A 27,171-nucleotide genomic window follows, 5' to 3' on the forward strand; every position below is an offset into this window, starting at 1 on the left:
GGAAGAGAAGCTGTGTCAATGGTAACTAGGAATACACACAGACTTAGCAAATAATGTGGCAGCAATTTCAACTCCACCGGTACAGCATTTAGAGCCACAAACACACAATGATTTAATTTCTTTAGACGTTTGCTGGTGCACTGGCCCATTCGCATCTCTCTGCTTCTAACACAAAGAGCACGCCTTCAGTTTACAATTTGAATTGTGCACACCATTTAAAAAAAAATGTTCATTTGTTTCCTGCTGTGGCCACGACACTCGCCCTACTGAAAAGCGAGACGTCGACTGCTGAGCAAAAAAAAATTTGGGAAAAAAAATGCTTGGCTCATTTGTTTTTTCTTTTTCCCCCTCCCGACACACACAAACACACTTCTTCCGCGTTGGGTGCGCGCGCACGCCTCCCGCGGCATTCTGGGACTCGTAGTTCTCTCCGCCCGGCAGCGGGGGCACGTGACGCGCGCGGCGGAGCGCTAGGAGGAACTACAGCTCCCGTGGTGCAGCGCGGGATAGGCCCCGCCCCCTCCCCGGGTTTGGAAAGCTGGTAATGTATCAATGCAGGGGCATTATTTCCTGATTCCATTTGGAACGTTGGTACATGGTAACAGCTGTTCGCCAGAAGCAGCCCGAACACTGCAGTCAAAGTCTGCCTGCAGCGGGCGGAAGCCAATGTAATTTATTATATTTTGCTGTTTGTGTTTTTGTTTCCATTCTCTCCCCCTCCTTTTACATTTTTATTTGAAAAGGGGAGAAAAAGCGTGTGGAATACGTACGTTGCGTTACTATCCATTTAAGCTCGAGGTTTGTATTGTATGTGTGTCCAAGGCTGAATGAAAACACCATACTTTAATCCCGGTGGCTAATTTTCTTTTTCTTCTCCGCAACCCCCCCCCCCCCCCTTTAAAAAAAAAAAAATCTCCTCTACAAAGACGCGCATTATCGGCGCGAGAAAGCGAATAATTTGTTGTAAAGGGCTTCGCATTGAGCAGCTCGGCCATTGTGAGCTTCTCAGAGTTGTATTTTTTGTTTAAAAACAAGAATTAAACCCCCCTCCCTCCCACTGCGAAAGTTGCAATGTGAGTTCTTTAACCTGCCGTTAAAGAGACACTTTCTGCCATATTGAATTCTGTGTATATACATATTAGATATATATAGAAAGTGAGTTCTTTTTTTTTCGTTGTTGTGGAACTGAGAGTGCTGCCGCCGGTCTCGAACCCACACACTTGCATTGAGTTGATAGACCCGTTCTCTGAAAGGGGAGGGAGGTTGTTTGAGGGGGGAAAGAAGAAAAGGATTCAAAAGGAAGGAGGGGGGGTGTGTGTGGGGGAAAACAATGAACGGTTTTAGTACCGAAGAAGACAGCCGGGATGGCGGCGCCGGGGCTCCAGGATTTGGCCACATTTGTTGTCTGGTTGATGATGGAGAGAGGTGCAACCGCCCTGCCGGCAACGCCAGCTTTAGCAAGAGGATCCAGAAAAGTATTTCACAGAAGAAACTCAAACTGGAAACCGACAAGAACGTAAGTCTGTTGATTCTTAATTATTTATGTTATGCCAAGTGTCCAAAGTAACATTGTCAATAAAGGATGGGGATGGAGGGCGAGCAATTTTTATTTTCTTGTGATTGAGCAGTTTACAAGCTGATGTGAAACAAGACTTGTCATAAGGTCCATCAAAGGCCTGAAACATAGTAAATTTCAACACTCTGTGGCGACTTAACCTGCCAACAAGCGAATCCGTCTATTAGAAATTAAAAGATCCGGTCGGGATATGTAGCTCTGTTTATCCTATATTCTGGTTGTAAGCGAACAGATTTTCTACACGCTGCTGTGTTTAAACTCGCGTCAATTGTACGTCTGCTGTGACCTATAGTTTAACATTGGGGGAAATCTGGGGCCACAAGAGTGAACGTCGTCCTGACTTGAGTGAAGTAGTTTCCTCGAGGCAAGAACGGTACATTGGCAGAGTTGGTAAAATGTGGGCTGTCCGGTTTTGGAAAGAGATCATCGTAACAGATCAAGAAAGCTCTCCAGCTTTGATTCATGACTTGTTCTGCTTTAGCCAATGTCACCGAGGACGATAGTAAGCGAGGTGGTGGAGGCTTAACCATTGACTGGTATAAGAGTAGGGGAAATCACCCGAGGGGCTGGCTCCATGGTTGGTGCACATTGACCCCAATGGAACACAGGAACAGGAGAAGGTCATTAACCCCTCAAACCTATCGTCATCCACTTGAGGTCATGTCTGACCTGTGATCGAACTTAATAAATTTGCCTTTTCCCCATATCCCTGAATTCGTTTGGATAACGATCTAGTAACATTAAATTTTAAATCACAAGTGATTGGGGCAGATTTTGATAGATTTTTGATGTCAAGGGATATAGGGGGAGAGGGGGAATGTTGAGTTAAAGCAGATGGTGATCCATGATGATATTGAATGGTGAAGCAGGCTGGAAGGGTTGTACGGTCCAGGTTTCTTATGTCTAGAGTTCCAAACTTCTAGCACCCTTTTTGTGTAGAAGTGTTTCCTGACTAAGCTCTTGAAAGATCTGGATCTAATTTTCTGACTGTGCCTCCTAGTTGGAGGCACCCTAATGAGCAGAAGTGTCCGTGTATAAGAGATACTTGTGCTTGTGTTGCCCGACTGGTCAAATAGCCCACTGAAGCTCAATCTAGTCTCACACAGAAAGAGTTTTTTGGATTGGATTTTGTTTATTGTCACGAGGTACAGTGAAAAGTATTTTTCTGCGAGCAGGTCAACAGATCATGAAGTACTTGAAAAGAAAATACATAATAGGGCAACGCAAGGTACACAATGTAACTACATAGACACAGGCATTGGGTGAAGCATACAGGGGTGTAGTGTTAATCAGGTCAGTCCATAAGAGGGTTGTTTAGGAGTCTGGTAACAGCGGGGAGGAAGCTGTTTTTGAGTCTGTTCGTGCTTGATCTCAGACTTTTGTATCTCCTGCCCGAGTTACCACTTGTTTGAGCTGAATGCGGGCTATGGAACTCCAGTGAGACTGGGTGAGTTGGTTCTGTATGGGAGGTCTGGGGAAGAACCAAAGGAGGGCATTAGAATTTTTAGAAGTGATATTGTGGGGGAAAAAATAGAAGTTGCGTTGTGCTTTCCTGAGCTCGGGCCGGCCCAACGCACTTCATAGCCACTAAAGCACTTTTGAAGTGTCGTCACTGCTGCTGATCTACACGTGGCAAGGTCTCGTAGAAAATAATGTGCTGGTTTATTTTCGAGATGTTGGTTTGCGGTATGAAGATTGACCAAAGCACTGGTGACAAGGTCCCAATGTTTTGAGAAGTGCTGGGAAATCTTAAAGAATCACCTGAGAGACAATTGGCTTGCATCCACTTGGTTTATGTACTCCCGTCTCTGGAATGGGACTTGAACCCTCAACCTTCTGCCTCCAGTGTGGGAATACTACTCACTGGCACAGCTGCCACCTTGCTGAGTTACCGGGTTGGAGAGTGTGCTTGGTGAGAGATTATTTTTGTGAGGCGTGACGTGTTGTGTTTTGGGCGATTAAAGGAGGGATTGGCTTTTCTTGATCTCATTCGACTAGAGCTGCCACCTGCTTCCTTGGGGCAGCAAGGGTCATTTGAAAGCTTCCTTGTCTGGTAGTTTCTGATACAAGTTGGGATAGTCAATGGGGGACGAGCTATTTGATCATGAGGGCATCACTATGAAACCTGGACCAATCTGTTCTCTCCAACATTGTGCTATTCTGCCTAATGTTTCTCCTCTCTATCTAGAACATAGGGTTAGTAGACCTCCCTTGTGCTCCTTTTAGCCTATGCTGAAGGAAGAAAATGTTTAGGTAGAGCTGTCGAGGTAGTCTCATTCCCCTGCTTCATCCCACCCCCAGTGCCCTGCAAATTGTGCTGCTGACAATTTTATTATGTGTTTCCCTCCCAGAGATCAAATAACTCTTGGGCCACAGATTAATCCTGGCAGCTCCTGCTGCCTTGGGAAGTGGCTTTGAAAGGACTGGTCTCAACACGGGAGTTGAGCAGTCCCGGGGGCAATTTCCATCAGAAAAGTGTGTACCGAGAGTTTCTAGTGGTCGGAGCAGTGGTATGTCACATATATGGTATCTAGCATCAATAATGTTGATTTCTTGACAGTGAAGCACTTTTGAGGCCACCTGCTTCTTGAAGGCTGGATTTGGCAGGGATCAGGGGTCTAATATTTTTTATTACAACAAGGTGTTTATTGGACTGAGTGATTATTAGGAGAAACACTGGGCAAGAGTTGTTTACCTGTGGACGTAATGAGTAACAATAGGAAGTGTCGATATTTCAGTGATCATTTGTAGATCAGTGCTGGGAGGGATCACCTCTACCTGGGATGCTGTTACTGTGTGTGCCTGGCTCCCATCTCACAGTGCCTGTTTCTGATTGGTGAAATTCCTAACCAGCTTTTCCCCCTCCCCATTTCTGTAATCTTCAGCCAATATATAACCGTCTGTGTTCCTCAACTTCTACATCTGGTTTCTCTCACCTGATTATAGTGGCCATGACTTCACGTATCAATGTGACCAAGTACACGATAGTCACTGCAATGCCACAGCTATAGTTGGCATGGGCCACTGTGGTTGTCAACACAGTGAGTAGGATTGACAAACACTGGAGATAATGTAATATAATATATAATAACCCCCATTTGGAGTACTGTGAGCAGTTTTGGGCCCCGTATCTAAGGAATGATGTGCTGGCCTTGGAAAGGGTTCAGAGGATGTTCACAAGAATGATCCGTGGAATGAAGAACTTGTCATATGCGGAGTAGCTGAGGACTCTGGGTCTGTACTCATTGGAGTTTCGAAGGATGAGGGGGGGACCTTATTGAAACTTAACAGGATACTGAGAGGCCTGGATAGAGTGGACGTGGAGAGGATGTTTCCACTAGTAGGAAAACCTAGAACCCGAGGGCGCAGCCTCAGACTAAAAGGACGATCCTTTAAAACTGAGATGAGGAAGGATTTCTTCAGCCAGAGGGTGGTGCATCTGTGGAATTCTTCGCTGCAGAAGGCTGTGGAGGCCAAATTACTGAGTGCCTTTAAGACAGAAATAGGTTCTTGATTGGAGAAACATATCCAGGGACCCGGGTTCAATTCCTGGCTTGGGTCACTGTCTGTGCGGAGTTTGCACGTTCTCGGGGTGCTCCGGTTTCCTCCCACAAGTCCCAAAAGACGTGCTTTTAGGTAATTTGGACATTCTGAATTCTCCCTCAGTGTACCGAACAGGCGCTGGAATGTGGCGACTAGGGGCTTTTCACGGTAACTTCATTGCAATGTTAATGTAAGCCTGTTTGTGACACAGATTTTTTTAAAAATGATTGAATGGCAGAGCAGACTCAATTGGCCGAATGGCCCAATTCTGCTGCTATGCCTCATGGTCTTATAATAGTAGTGACCAGAACAAGATTTGTCCTCCAGCCATTGGAATGGGACTTGAACCCACATTCTGACTCCGAATGAGTGCAGCCACTGAGTCAAGGCTGCCGTCTCTGTGCATGAGGAATCTTGGCTTTGTATTGTATGGCATACTGCGCTTGAAACTAGGTTATTTTTGAAACTGATATTGTCTGATTCATGACCTAAAAATGTTAATTGTTTTGTTAAATCTTGAACGATGGCTGGATTAAAACAATAAACTCCCCTTGAGGTTTGTTGCCCAGCTTCAAAGTTTTCAACATGGTAGTATAGTGGTTAGCACAATTGCTTCACAGCTACAGGGTCCCAGGTTCGATTCCTGGCTTTGGTCACTGTTTGTGCGGAGTCTGCACGTTCTCCCTGTTTGTGCGTGGGTTTCCTCTGGGTGCTCCAGTTTCCTCCACCGTCCAAAGACGTGCAGGTTAGGTGGATTGGCCATGCTAAATTGCCCTTAGTGTCCAAAATTGCTGTCAGTGTTGGGTGGGGTTGCTGGGTTATGGGGATAGGGTGGAGGTGTGGGCTTGGGTTGGGTGCTCTTTCCAAGAGCCGGTGCAGACTCGATGGGCCAAATGGCCTCCTTCTGTACTGTAAATTCTATGATCTACGAAATATCGATACAAATCCTGTACGTTTACCACTGAGGAGCTGGCACAATCGTGCAGGATAGAGTGAGACCATTCGAACCATTGTTTCCTTGCTGGCTCTCTGGAAAAAGCTCCCATTAGTCCCAAATTAAAAGCAGGCTACCACGGATGCTGGAAATGTGAAATGCAATCCAGATATGCTGTGAAAATTCAGCAGGTCCAGCAGCAATCCGTGGAGGGAAAAACAATTCAAAGATGTCCTATATGACTCTTTGAAAGCGTTTCTCTCTCCACAGCTGCTGCCAGACCTGCTGAGCTCCCCCCCCCCCCCCCCCCCGCCGCCGCCTCCGCCAGCCCCTGCACCATTTATTAATATGATAGCTGATCTGTAATGTTTTGAATTCCACATTCCTTTTTTACCCCCCCCGGACAACCTTTGATTCCCTTGCCTCACAAAAATCCATCTACTTCTGCCTTAAAAATATTCTGTGACCCCTTCCTGAGGCAGTAAATTGCACAACCCTTGGAGGAAAAAAATTCTCGTCTTCTCTGTCCTAAAAGGGTAATTCCTAATTCTGGAATGGTGTCTTGATTCTCCCAGAAGAGAGAACAGCCGTACCACGTCTAACGTGTCAGGACCATTCGGGATCTTGTCTACTTCAATCAAGTCTCACCCCCCCCCCCCCCCCCCCCCCCCTCATTGAAACTCCAGTGGAACCGAGCTCAATCTGTCCAACTTTTCCCCATAAGATATTTCCAGGTGCCAATCTGGTAAATCTCCTCTGCACCGCCTCCAATGCACTCACAATCTTCTTTAAATAAGGAGACCAAAACTGCACACAGTGTTTGACATGTGGTCTCAGCAATGTCCTGTATAACTGAAGCATAATGTTCTTACATTTATGTCCAATTCTTCTCATAATAAAGTATAGCATTCTATTAGCCTCAATTGTTTGCTGTACTTGTATACTAACCTTCTGTAACCAGTGAAATGAAGAAATGAAAATGGCTTATTGTCACAAGTAGGCTTCAAATGAAGTTACTGTGAAAAGTCCCTAGTCGCCACATTCTGGCACCTGTTCGGGGAGGCTGGTACGGGAATTGAACCGTGCTGCTGGCCTGCCTTGGTCTGCTTTCAAAGCCAGCGATTTAGCCCTGCGCTAAACCAGCCCAAACCAGTGCATCAGACCACCTAGATCCCTCAGAACCTTAGAATCCTCTAGATTATGTGGTCATTGCTGTTGGTGAGATTTTGCTGTGTGAAAACGAGTTGTTGCATTTCCTAAGTTACAACAGTGACTACACTTCAAAAGTACTTGGTTGGCTGGGAAACATTTTCAGACACCCCGGGACCATGAAAAGCACCATTATTTTATTTATTTATTTATTATAAATTTAGAGTACCCAATTATTTTTTTCTAATTGAGGGGCAATTTAGCGTGGTCAATCCACCTCACCTGCACATTTTTGGGTTGTGGGGGCGAAACCCACGCAAACACAGGGAGAATGCGCAAACTCCACACGGACAGTGACCCAGAACCGGGATCGAACCTGGGACCTCGGCGCCATGAGGCAGCAGGGCTAACCCACTGCGTCACTGTGCTGCCCAGAAAAGCACCATTATTAATCCAAGTCATTCATTCGACTGTCTGAGTGGAAGGAACCAAGTCCCCAATGATTCTACCCTTCCAGATCCCATCAATGAACCAGGTTGTTTAGTCAGTCAGCAGTGTTCCGCAATGATGGAAGCCTGTTCTGGCTGAGATAGATGACTACTTAGGCTGCTATGGGGAAGTGTCAGGCATGTGGCTTTTGCAGTCAAATTAAATCCCAAAGAGTCTCTCTCTCTCTCTCTCTCTCTCTCTCTCTCTCTCTCTCTCTCTCTCTCTCTCTCTCTCTCTCTCTGTCTCTGTCTCTGTCTCCCCACACCCCACTTCCTTGCCCAACACAATTGAGACAGTTCCTGGTCGGTCAGGAGGGAACTTTGAGCCCAGCTAGATGAATAGGTGCTGGGAACTCGTTCACTGTGAACCTGGGTAAAGCTGATCTTAACTCTAGTTCAGGCACTTCAATCTGGCATAAGGCATTTATTATCTCTGAATAAAATGTGACTACCTTGGTGGAAAGGTGCTAACAATGATCTTACGCAGCATACTGTCCGTGTGGAGTTTACACATTCTCAATGTGTTTGAGTGGGCCTCACCCCCACAACCCAAAGATGTGCATGGTAGGTATTGGCCATGCTAAATTATCCCTTAACTGGGGGAAAAATAAGGGAAAAAACTGTAGTTCATGCATCACTGTTCTCTTGCTATATATGCCCCACCAGCATTCTGCAGTGTGTTTATTATTTCTTACAATTTTGAGTTGTAATTTATGCTTTTTCTTTCTTGTTACGTTTATTTCTCAGGTTCGACATCTGTACATATGCGACTTCCACAAAGGTTTCATACAAAGTGTTCGCAATAAAAGAAAGAGGAAAGGCAGTGATGATGATGGAGGTGATTCACCAGACCATGATGCGGAATCTCCAGAGGTAAATGTGTCTTAACGCTGGCAGTTTGGGTGTTTTCTTTAAAAAAAATGTTTAAAAAAAAATTTAGAGTACCCAATTCTTTTTTTTTCCAATTAAGGGGCAATTTACCTTTGCCAATCCACCTAACCTGTGCATCTATGGGTTGTGGGGGTGAAATCCACGCAGACACGGGCAGTATGTGCAAATTCCACACGGACAGTGACCTAGGGCTGGGGTTCGAACCTGCGTCCTCAGCGCCGTAGTTCCAGTGCTAACCACTGCACCACATGCCACCCGTTTTCTTTTATCTTTAGGGACTTTTCACAATCAAGTTTTAAAATTCTACTTGCAAATGTAGAAATTTAATATGAAAAGCAAGTGCGCTTGGGCGGCACGGTGGCGCAGTGGTTAGCACTGCTGCCTCACAGCACTGAGGACCGGGTTCGATCCCAGCCCCGGGTCACTATCCGAGTGGAGTTTGCACATTCTCCTTGTGTTTGCGTGGGTTTCACCTCACAACCCAAAGATGTGCAGGGCAGGTGGATTGGCTAGGCTAAATTGCCCCTTAATTGGGGAAAAAAATAGTTGGGTACGCTAAATTTGTTTTTAAAATAAGCAAGTGCACTCATCCAAATTTCCAACCTCCTCAATATTTTTAGCTATTCAACTGTGAGAGCAAAATATCTTAACTTGTGGTCTGTTAGCCAGATCTGAACTCCACTCCAAAGTTTTCTCAATGTCTGAATACCTGAGCTCCACCCAGCAATGATATCATCTCAAGCTGGAAACAAATTAACTCCCCAGGCTGAAAACTCCCCAGGGACTCCCCTCTAGTCGAACAACAGTGCATTAGCCCAGGCTTTTATGATGGTCAATTTCACCTCTGGCTCCTAAAAGCTTTCTGATCTTGCAAAACAAGATTCTTGGGTGGCATGGTAGCACAGTGGTTAGCACTGTTGCTTCACAGTGTTACAAACCTGCCTTTGATTCCAACCGTGGTTCACTGTCTGTGCAGAGTCTGCATGTTCCTCGCATTTCTGCGTGGGTTTCTTCTGGGTGCTCCGGCTTCCTCCCACAAGTCCCGAAAGCCGTGCTTGTTAGGTGATTTGGATATTCTGAGTTCTCCCTCAGTGTACCCAAATAGGCGCTGGAGTGTGGTGACTAGGGGATTTTCACAGTAGCTTTGTTGCAGTGTTAACGTAAGCCTACTTGTGACACTAATGAAGATTATTATTATTATTTTAAAAAACATGACTACTGCAGTCAAACACACTTGAACCAGGGCGTTTAACCATTAAATTGCCAAATAGTTATAATTTTACATATCGAAAATCCTGCATGCGTCACACCTTCCCCTTTAAAAACAAAAATGAACCAGCAATGTAAGCAGATTGGCTTAATTTTTCCAAAGCCATTTAACTCTAAACATTTCTCATGATTAAACACTACGGAGAGGCACGGTGGTGCAATGGTTAGCACTGTTGCCTCACAGCACTGAGGACCCAAGTTCGATCCCAGCCCCGGGTCACTATCCGTGTGGAGTTTGCACATTCTCCCTGTGTTTTCGTGGGTCTTACCCCACAACCCAAAGATGTGCAGGATAGGTGGTTGGCCACACTAAATTGCCCCTTTAAAAAAAATGATTAAACACAACTTATACTCTATAAGACACATATCATTTTATATTTAAACGTAAACATGATAGACCATTTCAGTCTTCTCCACCTTTGAACATTCCAGTTTTCTCTCACTTCACAGTCGTGATAAAACATCGGCAATCGCATTTTCTCTTCCTGCCACATGTAGAATTTTAAATTGAAGTGGTTGTAACAATAAACGCCATCTGAACAGTCTTGCATTTTAATTTTTAAACTTGTCCAAGAACATTAACTGAGTAGGTCTATATATACAATTGTCTCCGATGAATTGTTTCCAACATAATGTCAATGTTGTAACGCCAACACCAAACTGAATGTCGTCGTCTTGATGGTCAAATATTTCTTCCGATGAATATTTAGTTTCCGAGAAAAATAACCGATAGGTCTTTCAATTCTTTCGTGCAGTACAGCACGATCACCCACATCACGCATATCAATTGACACCTTAAATGGCTTGGCATAATTAGGTGTCATCAACACTGTGCGGTGGTTAACAGTCTTCAGATTATTGAGTGCCTCCTGGCATTCCGACGTCCTCTGAAATTTCTTGTGCTTTTTCAGAAGGGCAGTGGAGCAACCATGCTGCTGAAATTTAGCATGAATTTCTGGTAGAAATCACTTGTACCCAGAAACCTGAGAACATCTGGTGGTACTGGAAACACTCCAATAGCTTTCATGTTCACATTCTGTGAGGCCATCTGACCATGTCCAATTGTATGGCCTAAGAGTGTGACTTGGGCTTTCGCAAATTCACATTTAGCCAAATTTCATAGAATTTCATAGAATTTTTCATAGAATTTGCAGTGCAGAAGGAGGCCATTCGGCCCATCGAGTCTGCACCGGCTCTTGGAAAGAGCACCCTACCCAAGCCCACACCACCCTATCCCCATAACCCAGTAACCCCACTCAACCAACACTAAGGGCAATTTAGCATGGCCAATCCACCTAACCTGCACATCTTTGGACTGTGGGAGGAAACCGGAGCACCCGGAGGAAACCCACGCACACACGGGGAGAACGTGCAGACTCCGCACAGACAGTGACCCAGCCGGGAATCGAACCTGGGACCCTGGAGCTGTGAAGCAATTGCACTAACCGCTATGCTACCGTGCTGCCCGTACCACCAATCCAGCTTCCTATTGTCGAATAATTATGTTAAATGTTCTAAATGCTACTTTCATGTTTGACTGAACACAAAATTGTCAATGTACACTGCAGAATTGTTTAGTCCAGAAATTACCTTGTTGGTTTGTCTTTGGAATGTTGCTGACGCATTCTTCATTCCAAATGGCATTACTTTAAACTGATATAGACCATATGGCATCGCAAAAGCTGAAACCTCCTTTGCCTTGTCTGATAAAGGTACCTGCCAATATCCTTTGAGAAAGTCAAGTTTGGTAATAAAATTTGCTTGTTCCACCCAGTCTTCCAAATGAGGACTAAGATACGAATCTGACTTTATAACTGCGTTGACCTTTCTATAATCCACTCACAATCGTTTGTTTCATCGGGTTTTGGTACCATGACAATCAGTGAGCTCCAATTGCTGCAACCCACTTCGACGATATCATCCTTGAGCATGATATCATCCTTGAGCATGTTGTCAATCTCCTTTTTGTACCTGTGCCAACTTTAGTGGATTGAGCCTGTATGGATGTCATTTAATGGGGACAAGATTTCCTACATCTACATCATGCATAATTACTTTTGTACTTCCCAATTTAGTCCCACATACAGCTTTATGTGACTATAATAACTCTTTTAGGTCATTATGATTTTCCTCCGGGAGGTAACTCCCTAATTTATCCCAATTTCTTAATACGTAATACTTCCTCATTATCCAATTTAATTTGAGTAATGTCAAATTCAGAGTCATCTGAATTTAGCTCTTCTCTCCGTTACAACAGCTGACACTTCCTCCTTCTTTGCTATCAAAATTTCTTTTGGACTTATTAACATGACAGAGTTTTTGTTCTGTCTGGCGTTCTTATCAAATGATTCACCTCGCTCAATTTCTTTTCAATTTGATAAGGCCTACTAAATCTTGCTTTTAATGGTTACCTACCATTGGTCACAATACTTGTACTTTCACCCCACTAACAAAACTATGGATATTTGATTTCTTATCTGCCCTGTTTTTCATCATGTTGTGACAATTTTAAATGTTTCCTGGCCAACTCACCAGCCCTAGTTAATATCTCACTAAAGTTTGACATACTGTCCAACAACGTAGTCTCCAAATGCTGACTGCATCAATTTAAGTGGTCCTCTCACCTCATGACCAAAAATGAATTTGAATGGACTGAATTTAGTTAATTCATTAGGTGCATCCCTAATTGCAAATAGTACAAATGGAATTCCTTTATCCCAATCCTCTGGATAATCTCAACTATAGGCCCTCAACATGGTATTTAGAGTTTGATGCCATCTTTCTATTGCTCCTTGTAATTCCGGATGATCCGCTGTTGAGTTAAATTATTTTATCCATAACTTCGAGATAAAATTAGATCCCTGATCATTTTGTATTTCTTTTGGTAGACCATATCTAATAAAACATTGGGTTAACTCCTCTACAATCCTCTTTTTTTTTTTTTTTAATGTACTTTATTCCAAACGTGCAAAACAGCAACAAATTTTAAAAATACACACACCCCACAGAATCTACAATGTTCCCTTTTAATCTCTCTTCTCCCCCCCCCCCCCCCCCCCCCCCACCGTGCGAAGAACAAATCCTCAGTGTCATGAACAACCCCACCGCATCTCAAAGCCCTCCGCCCAACCCTCGACTCAAACTTAATCTTCTCCAACCGGAGAAAGTCGCACAAATCCCCGAGCCAGGCCGCCACCCCGGCGGTGTATCTGACCTCCAATTTGGCAGGATCCTTCACCGAGCAATTAGAGAGTTGTAGGCCACATCCTTCCCCTCTGGAAGCTCCGGCACTTCCGGTACACCAAAAACCACCACCATTGGGTCTGGCTTGATCTCCACCCCCACTATCTTCGATAACATCCCAAACACCGTCTCCCAGTATCTTTCCAGCTTCTCGCAACCCCAGAGCATATGCACGTGATTCGCCGGCCTCCACCCACACTTCTCGCACCGATTGACCACCCCCTGGAAGAATCCACTCATCCTCGCCCGATTCTTAGCTACCCGATGCACCACCTTGAACTGATTCAAGCTCATCCTCGAGCAGGAGGAGATTGAGTTCACCCATCATGTCACCTCCCACCTTGGCCCCCAGCCTATTTCCCCCCCCAACAATTCCTCCCATTTGTTCTTGATCCTCACCACTTGCGGCCCACTCTGCTCCCCCAACACTCGTATATATCTCCAATCCGACTGACCTCCAACTCATCCAGGAGCAGCAGTTGCTCCAATAAAGTGTACTCTGCAACCTGGTAAACACCCTCCCCTCCTTTCGCGCAAAGTCCCGAACCTGCATATATCTAAACTCACTGAACCTCTCACAGACCTTCTCTTCCGAGTACAAGTCCTTAACTTCCTCCACCTCCCTCTATTTCCCATACATCCCATTCATTGCCCCCAGCTTGAACTTGTGGTTCCCACACAGTGGCGTTAAACACCAAAATACCCTCCCAACTTGAAATGTCTCTTCGGCTGATTCCCCACCCTGACCACCGGCCTCGCCGTATACATCCCCAGAGCTAACGGCAGTGGTCCCGTCACCATGGCCCTTAGACTGGATACCCTGCAGGATTCCTCCACCATCTTGCCCCACTCTTTTCCCCCCCCCCCCCCCCCCCCCCCCCCCCTCCCATCGCCTCACCTCCGTATTCATCGCCCAATAATAGTACAGCAGGGTCGGGAGGTCAACCCCACTTTCTGCCTCTGCTGCAGAACCCTCTTCAGCCTCGGCACCTTCCCTGCCCATATGAACTCCGAGATCATGGTCTCCAATGTCGTGAAGAAGGCTTCGGGGAGAACGTTTGGGATGGTCTGGAAATCAAACAGGAAGCTTGGCAGCACAATCATCTTTACCACCTGCACCCACCTGGCTAATGTCAGGTGCCACCTATCCCACCTCTAAAAGTCCTCCCTAATCTCCTCCATTAATGTCAAATTCCAACTGTGAATCATTTTACACATCATCTAAATCCCCAAATACCTAAATCTTGCCCTTGTGTCCTTGAGTGGCAACGCCTCCAAATTGGCCCTCTGCCCCCCTGCATTCACCAGAAACTCCTCAATCTTTCAGACCTCTACCCAGTGAAGGCCCCATACCTCTCCAATAGTACCATAATCTTACCCATACTCTTCAGTTCCGACACAAACAGCACAGATCGTCTGTGTATAATGACACCTGATACTCCCTGCTCCCCCTCACAATCCCATGTCACTCCACAGACCCCTGAAGGGCCATCGCCAAGGGCTAAATCACCAGCATGAACAGCAGCAGCGACAACGGACACCCCTGCCTCTTCCCACTGTGCAGTCCCAACACTTGATGAACTCATCTCATTTGTACGTACACTTGCCACCGGGGATACATACAAAAGACGGACCCTCGCTACAAGCTTCATTCCAAACCTTTCCAAAATTTTAAATCGGTACTTCCACTCCACCCGATCAAAGACCTTCTCTGCATCCATAGAAACAATAACCTCCGGCACCTGCCCCCCGATGGAGTCATAATCACATTGCCAATATTGCGAGAGAGCTATTGACTCTTTACAAAACCTGCCTTATCCTCCAAAACCCACCCCTGGCACGCATCCTTCCATCTTCCCCACCAACAACTTAGCCAGTACTTTCACACCTGTATTCAAGAACGAAATGGGCCTGTACGACCCACATGCTAGCGGATCCTTCCTCTTCTTCAGGATTAGCATAATTGTGCCTGTGTCAGCATCTCTGGCAACTCTCCCTTCTCCAATGCCGCACTAAACATCCCCAACAAAGAGGGTCCTCTACTTCTCTCTTGGTTGTAATGTTTCTTAATGAAATTGCCTCCGGAAATCTAGTCGACACATCCATTATGGTGAACAGACACTGATTCTCACATTTTGTTTTAGCCAGATGTCCCAAGCAATCAATTAGGACCCTAGTAAAAGGTTCCTCAAATGCTGGAATGGGTATTAAAGGTGCTGGTTTGATTACCACCTGTGGTTTCCCTATTGTCTGATATGTGTGACATGTACTGCAATATTCAACTTAATCCAGGCCAGTCCAATAAAAATATTTTTGTATTTTTACTTGAGTTTTCCTTACTCCTAAATGACCCCCTACTGGAACTTCATGCGCTACCTGCAAAACCTCCTTTCTGTCACTCACCGGTAATACCACTTGATGAACTTCTGCCCATTACTCATCTGATTGAATATGTAAAGGTAATTTTCTCATTAATTCTCTAATGTATACACTCAATTCTATTTCCGTATATGCTTTCTGATAGAACTGCTTTATCTGTGAATCTTCCTGGCGTAATTGAACCAAACTGCATGAACTAAAGATATCCGCTTCATCCACTACCTACTCTTGTTCTTTACCAACCATCTGATCAAACATGGTTTCTGACAACTGAACCTCAATCTCCCGATCAGTGCTCCTCAAATTCTCTTCCCCCTGTCTCAGTCTGTGGCTTTGTGATCTTGTCACCTCACAATCAGGAAACACTCCTGGATATGCAACAGGTGTTCTTTCAACATCTCAGTTGTTTGACTTTCCACTGACTATTCAACCACAGTAGGCTGCACTCCCACCTGTGATCCAGCTGTACCATTACCTTGGACAAATTGTACCCCAGAAAAAGGAAATTTATCTATTATCCCTACCAACACTTCACTTTAACCTTGCCTTATATAGTGGCACGCTTCTCCTCTCACCACTAATTCCACAAATTACCACCACTTCTGGGCGCTACTCCTTCCAAACTACATATCTCCTCTCTCACCATTAAAGATTGACTTGCTCCTGTCTCCCTCAAGATCTTGCATCTCCTTATCTACTCCACCATGTACACACAAATAAAGCTTACCCTGACAAATAAAATCCATAAAAGGTTCTGGCACCTGCTTATGCACCAACCTCTGAACAGGCTGTACACTTTGCTGCACCTCTCTCATTGGGACAATAGTTTTTCTTCCCACTTTAATAAACTCCACTGGCGTATCCGCTTTTACCAAGTCTGTACTCCCAGCACTTTTCTTATGCCACCAGCAGTGTGACTTCATGGCTAACTTTATCTTATCTCTTTTCCACTATCATAGGTTTCCTTTTCACTCTGAGGAAGACTCTCCTTAAAATCACCAACTATACCTCCTTTGCATTGACTACCTGTGAAGAAAATTTCCCCCGTTTCTATCCTTCACAGATTGAAATTGATGTCGAAAACCAGACCTTGCTTTGTGAACAAATTCAAAATCATCTGCCAATTATGCTGCTAGTCTAGCAGTTTTAACTCTTTGCTCTTATAGAATCCCTAGAGTGCATAAGGAGGCCCGTTGGCCCAGCGGGACTGCACCGGCCCTTGGAAAGAGCGCCCTACCTCTGGCTGGATGTTTTCGAAAAACTGTTTCAGTGGTTTGTTTCCGCTGCCTCTTGTCCTCAGACAAGTCTACACTACTTTTAATAATATTTCACTTTTTTTTAACTATCCTACTGTGAGAGCAAAAGATCTTTCTTGTGGTCGTGGTCCAGGTGTTAGTCAGATCAGAATTCCCCCCCCCCCCCCCCCTCCAATGTATTAGCCCAGGCTTTTAAGATGGATAATTTCACCTCCGGCTCCTAAAAGCGATCTGGTCTTGCAAAAAACACACTAACCCAGGATTTTAACCCTTAAATTGCCAAATATTTACAATCCAATATATCTGAAATCCTGCATTCATCACAGTAACATTCACACACTGGAGGACAATGGTTTGCACTGTTGCTTCACATCCATTCCTGCTTGGGTCACTGTGCGGAGACTGCCACTGTGCGGAGACTATGCCCTTCCCATGTCTGCGTGGATTTTCTCTGGGTGTTCCAGTTTCCTCCCACAAGTCCTGAAAGACATGCTTGTTAGGTGAATTGGACATTCTGAATTCTCCCTCAGTGTACCCGAACAGGCGCCGGAGTGTGACAACTGGGGGATTTTCACAGTAACTTCATTGCCGTGTTAATGTAAGCCTAGTTGTGACACTAATAAAGATGCTGCTCAGTACAGGTGTGGCATCACAACCAAGTCCAATCACATCGGTGTTCAATCTGCCAGATGCGTGCATGGCCTATTGAGATCACTGCATAATTGATTCAGAGCATGTGCACTGACTGGCTTACGAAGGCAAATTGTAATGCCCTGTTTTAATTATGCCCCTTACTGGAACTTCCAAGGCCAATTGTCACACAACCACTGCCCATATTGAGAGTTGCAAACACAACACTGACGTGGATTGAAGCTTGGCCTTTGCTAATCTCTGATTCAGCTACGCGATGGGTCAGTTACTTGAAAAGTCTTATTTGCAAATTTCCACAACGTGCTCCCTCTAGTTTTCCTGCCCTAGGGCATTCCTGCATAATTTATTGGTAACCAAGAGAACAATGCTTCACCATCTGATCTGATTTGATCTTGAGAAGAAGAACACGATAGTGATTAAACGGGTATGGTGTCTATTTGTGCATTAGTGCTATCCTCCAAAGCTTTAGCTTTTCAGGGCAACATGGTGGCGCAGTGGTGAGCACGGCGCCGAGGACCCGGGTTTGATCATGGCCCGGGTCACTGTCCGTGTGAAGTTTGCACACTCCAAAGATGTGCAGGGTAATTGGAAAAAAACATTTAAAACATTTTTTTTCTAAAAAAAAGCTTCAGTTTTTGCAAATGCTTGCAGAGGGGATGCAACATTTGAGGTTTATTGTTTATTTGTCACTTTACCCCTTTGTTTTTAAAAATAATGCTGATTATCACAAATAGAAGTTCCCATTGTCTTGATTCACCTCCATCACCTTGATGAGGACAAACATTTATTTTTAAACCTAGCTGTCAGATTGTCCTTCAGATATCATTAAGAACAAATAAAATTAATTGTGTATTCAAACTTTTCTTTTCTTATTCTCCCTCTTAAAGAAAAACCTGGAATTGTTATACTGCATTTCACAATCTCAGAGCTTCCTAAACCATTTTACAACCAATTAAGTTGTCTTTGCTGTTTAATCACTCTTGTAATCAGTTTAAGTGATGTTGGTTGCGACATAAATATTGCCCTAGTACCCGAGGACTAACCTCCCCTGCTCCTGTTCAAAATAACGCCAGAGGATCTTTTACATCTACCTGGGAGGAGAGATGGGCCTCGGTTTAATATCTTAAAATACCTGGAGAGACCGATAACTTTTATAAAGATATCTGAACGGGATCAGAGGTTAGCTGGCAAGGTGGATACAGAACTGGCTCGGTCATAGAAGGCTGAGAGTAGCAATGGAAGGGTGCTTTTCTGATTGGAGGGCTGTGACTAGTGGTGTTCTGCAGTGATCAGTGCTGGGACCTTTGCTGTTCGTAGTATATATAAATGATTTGGAGTAAAATGTCTGATTAGTAAGTTTGCGGACGACACAAAGGTTGGTGGAATTGTGGCAGAGTCATGGCAGATGGAGTTTAATCCGGACAAATGTGAGGTAATGCATTTTGGAAGGTCTAATACAGGTAGGGAATATACAGTGAATGGTAGAACCCTCAAGAGTATTGACAGTCAGAGAGATCTTGGTGTACAGGTCACTGAAAGGGGCAACACGGTGGAGAAGGTAATCAAGAAGGCATACGGCATGCTTGCCTTCGTTGGCCGGGGCATTGAGTATAAAATTGGCAAGTCATGTTGCAGCTGTATAGAACCTTAGTTAGGCCACACTTGGAGTATAGTGTTCAATTCTGGTCGCCTCACTACCAGAAGGATGTGGAGGCTTTAGAGAGGGTGCAGAAGAGATTTACCAGGATGTTGCCTGGTATGGAGGGCATTAGCTATGAGGAGACTTTGAATAAACTTGGTTAGTTCTCACTGGAACGAAGGAGGTTGAGGGGCGACCTGATAGAGGTCTACAAGATTATGAGGGGCATAGACAGAGTGGATAGTCAGAGACTTTTTTCCCAGGGTAGAGTGGTCAATTACTAGGGGCATAGGTTTAAGGTGCGAGGGGCAAGGTTAGAGGCGATGTACGAGGTAAGGTTTTTTTTTTTGTTTTTTTTTTTGCAGACGGTGAACCCGCTGCCGGAGGAGGTGGTGGAAGCAGGGACGATCGTGACGTTTAAGGGTCATCTTGACAAATGCATGAATAGGATGGGAATAGAGGGATACGGACCCCGGAAGTGTAGAAGATTGTAGTTTAGTCGGGCAGCATGGTCGGCACGGGCTTGGAGGGCCGAAGGGCCTGTTCCTGTGTTGTACTTTTCTTTGTTCTTTGAATTTCCCCTGAGTGATTGGGAGGTTCACAACTATGTAGGAACTTGAGAGTAGGCCATCGAACCTGCGCCGACATTTAATACGATCATGGCTCATCATCCACTTCAATGCCTTATGCCCAGAGTATCTCCAAAACCCTTAATATCATTGGTATTTAGAAATCTAACAAACTTCTGCTTTAAACATGCTCCATGACTGAGCTCCCATGACACTGGTGTTGAGAATTCCAAAGATTCATCATCTTCAGAGGAAAAACAACTCTCTTCATCTCTCCTAAGTGGCTTTCCCTGATTTTGAAATTGTATCCCCTGGTTTCAAGTGTCAAGATTAAGTTTTTAAGACTTTTAATGTATCAAATAAATCAATTGCAACATAGGCTATTTCAGTAGGCAATTTATCTAAACTGCACAAAGCTTTTCCCCATTTAACTTTTAAAACAGCTGAAAATCCCCTGTTATACTTTACTCTGTCTCTTGAGTGGACATTGTATTCTTCAGGACCTAGTCCAAAGCTATTCTCAGCTTCCAATGGCTTGTTTCCTTTTTCCTTTACCAACCAGATAACGTCTAATCCCTGAACAGAATTTTATAATGAGGGACACCATGGAGATTCCTCCCCCCTGCCAAAGCTTCCAGTCTCGTTAAATCCATGAACTTGATCATCTCAATCCAACCGCTAACTCCCAACCACGTTCTGTGTGGTGAACAATAGAGACCAGATACTTCTAACCCTCTGCTCTCTCAGGTTCTTCCAAACCTTCCTGTCTTTTGGGTTCAGTGATATCTTAAGACAGGGCAGCACGGTAGCCTTGTGGATAGCACAATTGCTTCACAGCTCCAGGGTCCCAGGTTCGATTCCGGCTTGGGTCACTGTCTGTGCGGAGTCTGCACATCCTCCCCGTGTGTGCGTGGGTTTCCTCCGGGTGCTCCGGTTTCCTCCCACAGTCCAAAGATGTGCAGGTTAGGTGGATTGGCCATGATAAATTGCCCTTCGTGTCCAAAATTGCCCTTAGTGTTGGGTGGGGTTACTGGGTTATGGGGATAGGGTGGAGGTGTTGACCTTGGGTGGGGTGCTCTTTCCAAGAGCCGGTGCAGACTCGATGGGCCGAATGGCCTCCTTCTGCACTGTAAATTCTATGAAACTGAGATAGCACTGCAATGGCTTTCTATGGCTCATTTCCCCCTCAAATGTTGACCTCCATGGCAATGTGAATCACATGGGCCTTGTATCCATGTAGAAATGCTGATTAACTATCTTCTCACCCCCAACTCCATTCTATCTTTAAATTAAATGGAGTTTAAAGTATAATCGTTTTTTAAACCTGGCGTTCCTCGCATCTCTGAGCCTTGGAGACTTAACATCCTACTCTCAGTCAGCACAGATGCCCTTGCCATTGCCAACAAGCGTGAACATCTTGCACTTTCTTCCCAATAAAAACGACCTGAACGCCCAAGCCCGATTCAGAGCAAGCCTCGCGACCTCTCATTCCTCCATGGAGACGGTCCAAAAACATAATCTAATTAGCAATTAACGTCATATTTGTAAAAAAACATCTAATCTAAAAGACAGTGTGTTTGATGGTGCAGCATTCCTTCAGTCAGCGTGGGTTGTGTGCCCGGGTCTCTGGAGTCCTGGCCGAGTGATTCTCCTAGCGAGGCACTGGTTCATGCTGATGCATTCTTTTCTTCACCACAGGCCAATTTCTTTCCAAGTTATTTAATGAGGGAGCATGACTATTGACTCAAATTTGTACTTGTTAATGTTGCAGCAGTCCATAGTTTGAGTAACAGTAAACATTTGGAAATTAGCCTTTTAATAACTCTGTTCCCAAAAGCATTAGATAAAATGGTGAATATATGATATGATTTGGTTTAGTTAAGGGCGTATCAGCTGTGGTTTGGTAGAAGCACTTTGCTTGAGTCACAAGGCAGCACAATAGCACAGTGGATAGAATTGTGGCATGCTAAATTGCCCTTAGTGTCCAAAAAGGTTAGGAGGGGTTATTGGGTTATGGGGATAGGGTGGAAGTGAGAGAAGTGGGTCAGTGCAGACTCGATGGGCCGAATGGCCTCCTGCTGCACTGTGTTCTATGTATGTAAGGCTATGGGTTCAAGTCTCTCTCCCTTCCCATAGAGTATGAAATCTATGCCAATACTCCAGTGCAGTACCGAGCGCTGCACTTTCAGAGGTGCTTTTCTTTTAGATGAGACACAAAACTGAAGCCTGTTGTGCCCCTTCTGATGGGCATAACAGATTCTATGACACTATTTTAAAGGGGAGCAGTGCAATTCTCCGCTCTGACCTGGCTAACATTTATCCCATCACCAACATGACTTAAAACCAAGAATTATCTCGTCATTGCTATTTGTAGGACCTTGCTGTGCACGAATTGGCCGCCATATTTCCGTACATTGCAGCAGTGAATATAGAACATAGTGTAGAAAGAGGCCATTCAGCCCATCGTGTCTGCACCGACCCACTTAAGCCCTCACTTCCACCCTTTGCCCCAACACAATAACCCCTCTTCACCTTTTTGGACACTAAGGGCAATTTAGCATGGCCAATCCACCAAACCTGCACATCTTTGGACTGTGGGAGGAAACCGGAGCATCCGGAAGAAACCCATGCAGACACTGGGAGAACGTGCAGACTCTGCACAGACAGTCACCCAGCAGGGAATCGAACCTGGGACCCTGGTGCTGTGAAGCCACAGTGCTAATCACTTGTGCTACCATGCTGCCCCTATGCAGAATATACTTTGAAGTATTCAGTAAAGTGTAAGGTGCTTTGGAATGTCCAGAGGTGGTGGATGTTATGATATAAATGCCAAGTCTTTGTCCTTTGCAGTGACCCATGACATTGTAAGTCACTGAGCTATCCTAGCCAGAAGGATTAGTGGTTTAGTACTAGGGACAGATTATTTTCCTTAACTGACCTAAGCGTGGAGTTTGTAGGTTCCACCTTTGACCCTGATAATAGTGTTCCTGGAAGTCAGTGATACATGCAGAATTGTAGAAACGTAGAGCAACAAATCTGGCTCATCGTGCTCTTTGGAAGAGCAGTCCAATTAGACCCTCCACCATCGAAAATAAAAGCAAACTACTGCAGATGCTGGAGTCCGAAACAAATACCCAAAATGCTGGAAAGACTAGGGAGGTCTGGCAGCATCGGCTAAGAGAGAAAATCAGAGTTAACTTTTCAAGCCTACATGACCCTTCAGAGCTTAAGAGAGTGAGACAGACATCGTGGAGGCCATTCGGCCCTTCGAGACTGCTCTGCCATTCATTAGCATGGCTTTTTTAAAAACTATGATAATGAATGGTGGAGCAGGCTTGAAGGGCCGAATGACCTCCTCTATTTTCTATGCATGTTTCTATGTATGAATCCCAGGAAGCAGCCTGGTAAATCTTCATTGCACTCCCTTCATAGCACGAACATCCTTAATCAGACAAGGTCACCAAAACTGCACTCAATACCCCAGGTGTGGCCTCACCAATGCCCTATCCAGTTACAGTAAAACCTCTCTATTCCAATACTCGAATCCTCTCTCAATGAAGGCCAACATACAATTTGCCTTCATTACTGCCTGCTGTACTTGCGCGCTTACTTTCAGCGACGGGTGTACGAGGACACCAAGGCCTCGTTGAGTACCCATCTCTCAACTAATGAAAGGGAAATCATGCTTGACAAAAAATTATTTGGAGATGTAAGTAGTACAATTGACCAGGGAAACATGAGATGGATAATATACTATATAAGAGAGGGTGGACTCTCAACCTCACTCTTTCCCTGGAGCCAAATTTATTTTTTCCAAGTGTAAATCTTGTGATTAGGATTACCTGCAATCATTCCTCTAACCAATGTCGGTTTACTGGAACATTGATCAGCAGTTTTTCCCCACTTGCCAGTTCAAAATGGTGCTCTTTAATTACCTGGAGTAACATATTGAGAGGTTGCAATGAGATGTCACAACCTGCAATTCAGTAAAGAACTGTAGAATTTTGTGGTTGTGAGATTTGGGGTGAAGTCTTGTTCACATCCATAAGCTTTTACTTTCTTCAATTCTTGCCTTGTGAATTAACCTCCTACACATACTGTCAATCACCATTTCTGTATTTTGCGATTATTTCTGAATTATGTTTTGTGATTGTCAGCTTGATTTGCCGAAAGATGCTCAACCTTTTGTAAAAATTTATTTAATTTTAGGTTGATTTGTTTCAATTGCAAGTCAACACGCTGAGGCGTTACAAGAGACACTTCAAACTGCAGACCAGACCTGGACTAAATAAAGCTCAGCTAGCTGAGGTATTATACACCCTCAGTGATATATTTGTTCCAAAGTATTTATTTTCTTGTTATTAGGCGATGATGGCAAAAATAAGCCGACAGCAGAATGGGTGATACTTGTATTAAAATTGCTTTGCCAAGTTTCAATTGTGAATGGAGTGCTGCACAATCACACTCCTTTTATAAATCTTCCCTTTGCTCAAGTCCCCAATATTCTGTTATTGTAAGTTTACTTCTAGATTCATTGAACCCCTCTGGTTAAGTCTCAAAGTGGGGGGACGACATTTACATTTACTCTAGAAGTGATGTTGCTGGAGGCAAAGGTCTTTTGTTCAAAACCATTTATTTAGACAGTAACTATTTACAAAGATTAGATAAGATCAAGACACAGCGGGGCAGCACGGTGGTGCAGTCGGTTAGCCCTGCTGCCTCACGGCGCCGAGGTCCCAGGTTCGATCCCGGCTCTGGGACACTGTCCGTGTGGAGTTTGCACATTCTCCCCGTGTTTGCGTGAGTTTCGCCCCACAACCTAAAGATGTGCTGGGTAGGTGGATTGGCCACACTAAATTGCCCCTTAATTGGGAAAAAATGAATTGGGTACACTAAATTTATTTTAAAAAAAGATCAAGACATAGCTGGAGCTACTGTCTGAGAAATGTCACACTCCGCTCCTCTCAGTAAGTGTCATCACTGTGTAACTCCCTATGTACACGCTCCGTAGCTACCATTATAATTAGTCCTTTACTCTACAACCAGGGGGTTAAAATTATTACTTCTTAGCATGGTGCTCACGGCAGGAAAAATGTAAGACTATATGGTACTAACACAAGTACCAGATAGAATAGAGATATGGGTAATTGTCCCATCATCATCCCTGAAGATAAGTGATTGGGTTTTATTTTATGCTGTAATTTATATTGTGTAACAATCCTCCACTCATTGCACTTTATTGGCAGATGTTGCTGTAGTTTCTTTCAACTGGGCATTCTGTTTGCTGTAGTTCATAGTTACTGTCTTAAATAGATCCTGTTTGATGTAGTTTGTAGAGACACTGTTTAAATAGACTGTTTACTGAGTAAGTGGGCTTTGTGCTGTCTGTCCCATCACTCCTTCAATTCAGCATTTTCAATATGTACGCTGGAAAAAAAATATTTGCACCGAATCTGTTTAATCACTGGGTGAAAGAGCTGACAAAAAGCAATGGGGGTGGATGGCAATTCCGTACTAACGTTAACAATATTGCAACACGAGGTTTGTGTGACCTTCAGCGACAGTGACCTGGGGCCGGGATCAAACCCAGGTCCTCGGCGCCATGAGACAGCAGTGCTAACCACTGTGTCGCCCTGCTGCCCAAAGAGGTGCAGAGTTAAATGATATTTGGAATTTGGTTACAGATCAGCTAATATATCACCAAATGGTGGGACAGGCTGGAGGGGCTGAATGGCCTACTCCTGCTCTTATGCTCCCATTGAAGTGTGTTTTAATCTATCTTGCTGAATGAATTTGATTCATGCTCTTTTCAGCTAAGTTTTATAATCTGTTGCTATGTTGTCTAGTCAGAGAAATTTGAATGCGTAGTGAGATCCAGTGCTACTTTCAGTGCATTCATTAATTATTTAAAAAGAATATTAATTGTTTGTGCGCCAGCCACTATCTCATGCTGTGGGTCATGGTTAGGTTCCTGAGGGGGTGTGGGGGAGGGGTGGGTGGGGGTTAGTGGGGAGAGAGCTTAGGGTTGCCCATGAAAGCAAGTGACGGGTTACACCCAGGAGGAAGGTATCTGAATTCGGCTTAACACACACATTGAATGACGATGGCTACATGTATTCTAATTTAAAATTTTTTTTTTTTTTTCCCCCAGACAATCAGTCGTCATTTTAGGACCATTCCAGTCAATGAAAAGGAAACCCTAGCCTATTTTATCTACATGGTGAAGAATGACAAAATCAGGCATGATCAGAAACCTGACAGCAGCATACACTGAAACAGACATTAACTCTGCTTTTATTGATCACATGATGATGCAGTGACAAGAGTTCCACTTCTAATGTCAGTCTTATTTAAACATTTTATTCTTTTGAAGCGTCAGCTGAAATTGGCAAATGTTTTTTTTTTACATAAAAAGATTTCAATTTGCAATTATGATTTTCCTGTCTCTGAAATTTAATGTCGACAATATGTTAGTTAAAAAGTCACAAAAAACAAAAGATTCCCTTTGTGGGTTTTTTTGCCCTTGAATGAAGTAGTGTTCTGAGAGAGAAAATGACACTTTAAAGCAATGCTTTTAGGAGGCGTTGCAGTGACCTATTTGCTGTTCTGATTTTATTTTTGGGTCCCCTATTGGAAACCACTGGGTTCCAATTCTGTGCACCCCCTGCACACTCAGAAGGCGGACAATGTTACAGAGTGCAGGAATTCAGCGCTGCACCGAGGCAACGTCATGGCAACCGCGCATACCGTGGTTTTAAAAAACCTGGGCTCTCTCGGGAATCCGTAGCAAAGAACCCCCGAGTCTGGGTAATGACTGCACGCAATCAAGAATGTAGTAGCGCTTAATTGATCTTTGATTTTTGTGTGCTGTAAAACATTTGCCATCGTTGGAAGTGAACCATTGTCTGTCTGCAATACGGTGATCAATCTGTAAAGTTTGAACTTTCCTGCACAGCGGGTTTCTCTTAAGATTGATTACAGTGTTAATTTTTGTTCCCCGTGTTAACAAATATACAATATACTGTATAATGACACACAAACTTTTGTAATATTTACACTTGTCAGCTTCAGTGGGGTGGGGTGTGGCTGCACAGGTATCGGTTTGTTACTGCTATACCTTGCAGGCCACTTACAACATTGTCAATTTTGCATTAAACAGATGTGCACAAATTAATTGCTTTTTTTTTGGTTATTTGACAAGCTCAGGAAATGCAGTTAATTGTCAGTGTCTAGTCATCTTCTCCCTTTCCGCAACCCCCCCCCCCCCCCAAATAATTTCTGTTAAAAGGATCGAAATAATTGGGATTGTTGAAAGTGCATAGCAGTTCCTGAAAGGGAATGTTCAGACAACACTTGCCCTTCAGTAGTACAGGTGTGGTCAGGTTGAGAATGTGTCTTTTCGTTGACTGCTCTTTACATGCCCAAGAAAGATCAACCCGGTGAGAATTTTAGCAAGAGACCTTGTTGTCACCTTTTACGATGGATTAAAAATAAGTGTTCATGGGATCGGGGCATCACAGGCAAGGTCAGCATTTATTGTCCATTGCTAATTGCCCTTTAAAGAGTTGGTGAGCCACCTTCTTG

At 44.3% G+C, this 27,171-nt stretch overlaps 1 protein-coding gene across 2 annotated transcripts; it reads left to right on the forward strand.

Moving 5' to 3' along the window:
- Positions 1 to 537: 537 nt before the first annotated feature.
- sap30l (sap30-like) lies at positions 538 to 26,761 on the forward strand. 2 transcript variants are annotated; one of them, XM_072515761.1, is made up of 5 exons: positions 538 to 1,516; positions 8,438 to 8,563; positions 15,424 to 15,552; positions 23,797 to 23,895; positions 25,739 to 26,761. In XM_072515761.1, exons 1-5 carry the CDS (start codon positions 1,331 to 1,333, stop codon positions 25,859 to 25,861), a joined length of 663 nt encoding a protein of 220 aa, XP_072371862.1. In that variant the 5' UTR covers positions 538 to 1,330; the 3' UTR covers positions 25,862 to 26,761. The 2 variants fall into 2 exon arrangements, with proteins under 2 accessions (XP_072371862.1, XP_072371863.1); XM_072515762.1 differs by lacking the exon at positions 15,424 to 15,552 and having other exon boundaries at positions 549 to 1,516.
- Positions 26,762 to 27,171: the final 410 nt, after the last annotated feature.

The sequence above is a fragment of the Scyliorhinus torazame genome, chromosome 9, assembly GCF_047496885.1.
Source record: "Scyliorhinus torazame isolate Kashiwa2021f chromosome 9, sScyTor2.1, whole genome shotgun sequence".
NCBI classification, from domain to species: Eukaryota; Metazoa; Chordata; class Chondrichthyes; order Carcharhiniformes; family Scyliorhinidae; genus Scyliorhinus; species Scyliorhinus torazame.